At 63.0% G+C, this 1,027-nt stretch overlaps 1 protein-coding gene across 1 annotated transcript in view; it reads left to right on the top strand.

The window, feature by feature from the left end:
- The window catches only part of ATF7 (activating transcription factor 7), a 33,446-nt gene that overhangs the window by 27,385 nt on the left and 5,034 nt on the right, over positions 1-1,027 (top strand). The window contains exon 7 of the mRNA XM_017729644.1: positions 80-193. Within this exon, the coding sequence (XP_017585133.1) occupies positions 80-193 (114 nt within the window). The remainder of the gene's footprint in view (positions 1-79; positions 194-1,027) is intronic.

Genomic DNA, 1,027 nt, shown 5'->3' on the forward strand with positions numbered 1-1,027 from the left:
ATTTACAGAGCTGCTCTGTCAGGGAGTTCCTGCAGAGCTGCTCCGCTTCCCAACCCTCCTGTCCCTCCTCCCCTCGCAGCTGGCCCGGCCGATGTCCATGGTGCCGAACATTCCCGGCATTCCCGGGCCTCCCATCAACAGCAGCGGGTCCATCTCGCCCTCAGGGCTCCCGGTGCACTCCGAAGCCAAAATGGTGAGTGGCAGGGAGGGGGTCATGGCCTCGGGGTTGTCCCTCAGCCTTCAGCACCTCCCGGCTGGAGGCTTTTCCCCCTTCCCAAGGTGCCAGGGCTCCTGCAGAATCCTCCAAGCTGGAGATGCCACCAGGAACGTCAGAGCACCCGAGCTCTGTGCCCAGCCCAGTGTGGGGCTCCGATTCCCTGGGATGGAGCTGGGACTGGGGCAGGCAGAGCCCGGGGAGGAGAGGCTGGGCTGTAATTCAGAGATCCTGGGCCTGGCTCTCCTGTCGAATCCTTTAACTGGGACTTTGCAGAAGGATTTTTTGCCTCGTGGCTCCTCACGGTTCAGGCAGAGGGCGAAGCAGCCCCTGATGGATGTGGCACTCGGGGACACGGCTCAGTGGTGGCCACAGTGGTGCTGGGGGATGGATGGACTCGATGCTCTCAGAGGGCTTTTCCAGCCTCAGCAAGGCTCTGATTCCATGAACTCCCCGTTTTTTTGGTGTTTGCCCCCCCACCTTCCCCGGCAGTGTTGTCCGCACTCCCCTCATGCCCTGGTTTGGGGTCTGCAGGATTCCTGGGCAGATCAGAGCCTCAAAATGGGGAGAGAAATTGTCAAGTAAGGCCCGAACATCTATTCTGGGTCTGCCTGCTGAGGGAAGGGATTCACCAGGCACCCGTGGCTCCCTCTCCACCCCAGGATCCCTCTGCGGGTGCTCGGGGACACTTGGGCTCTGCAGCCTGCTCGGTCCCTGGAGCTGCCAGCTGGGCAGGGAGTGGGCAGTGCCAGCAGCAGTTCCGGGCTGTGCCAGCGGCCCGCTGGGCTGGACACTGCTGTCCCTTCGGCGGCC

This window comes from Corvus brachyrhynchos, unplaced genomic scaffold (genome assembly GCF_000691975.1).
Source record: "Corvus brachyrhynchos isolate BGI_N302 unplaced genomic scaffold, ASM69197v1 scaffold830, whole genome shotgun sequence".
NCBI lineage: Eukaryota > Metazoa > Chordata > Aves > Passeriformes > Corvidae > Corvus > Corvus brachyrhynchos.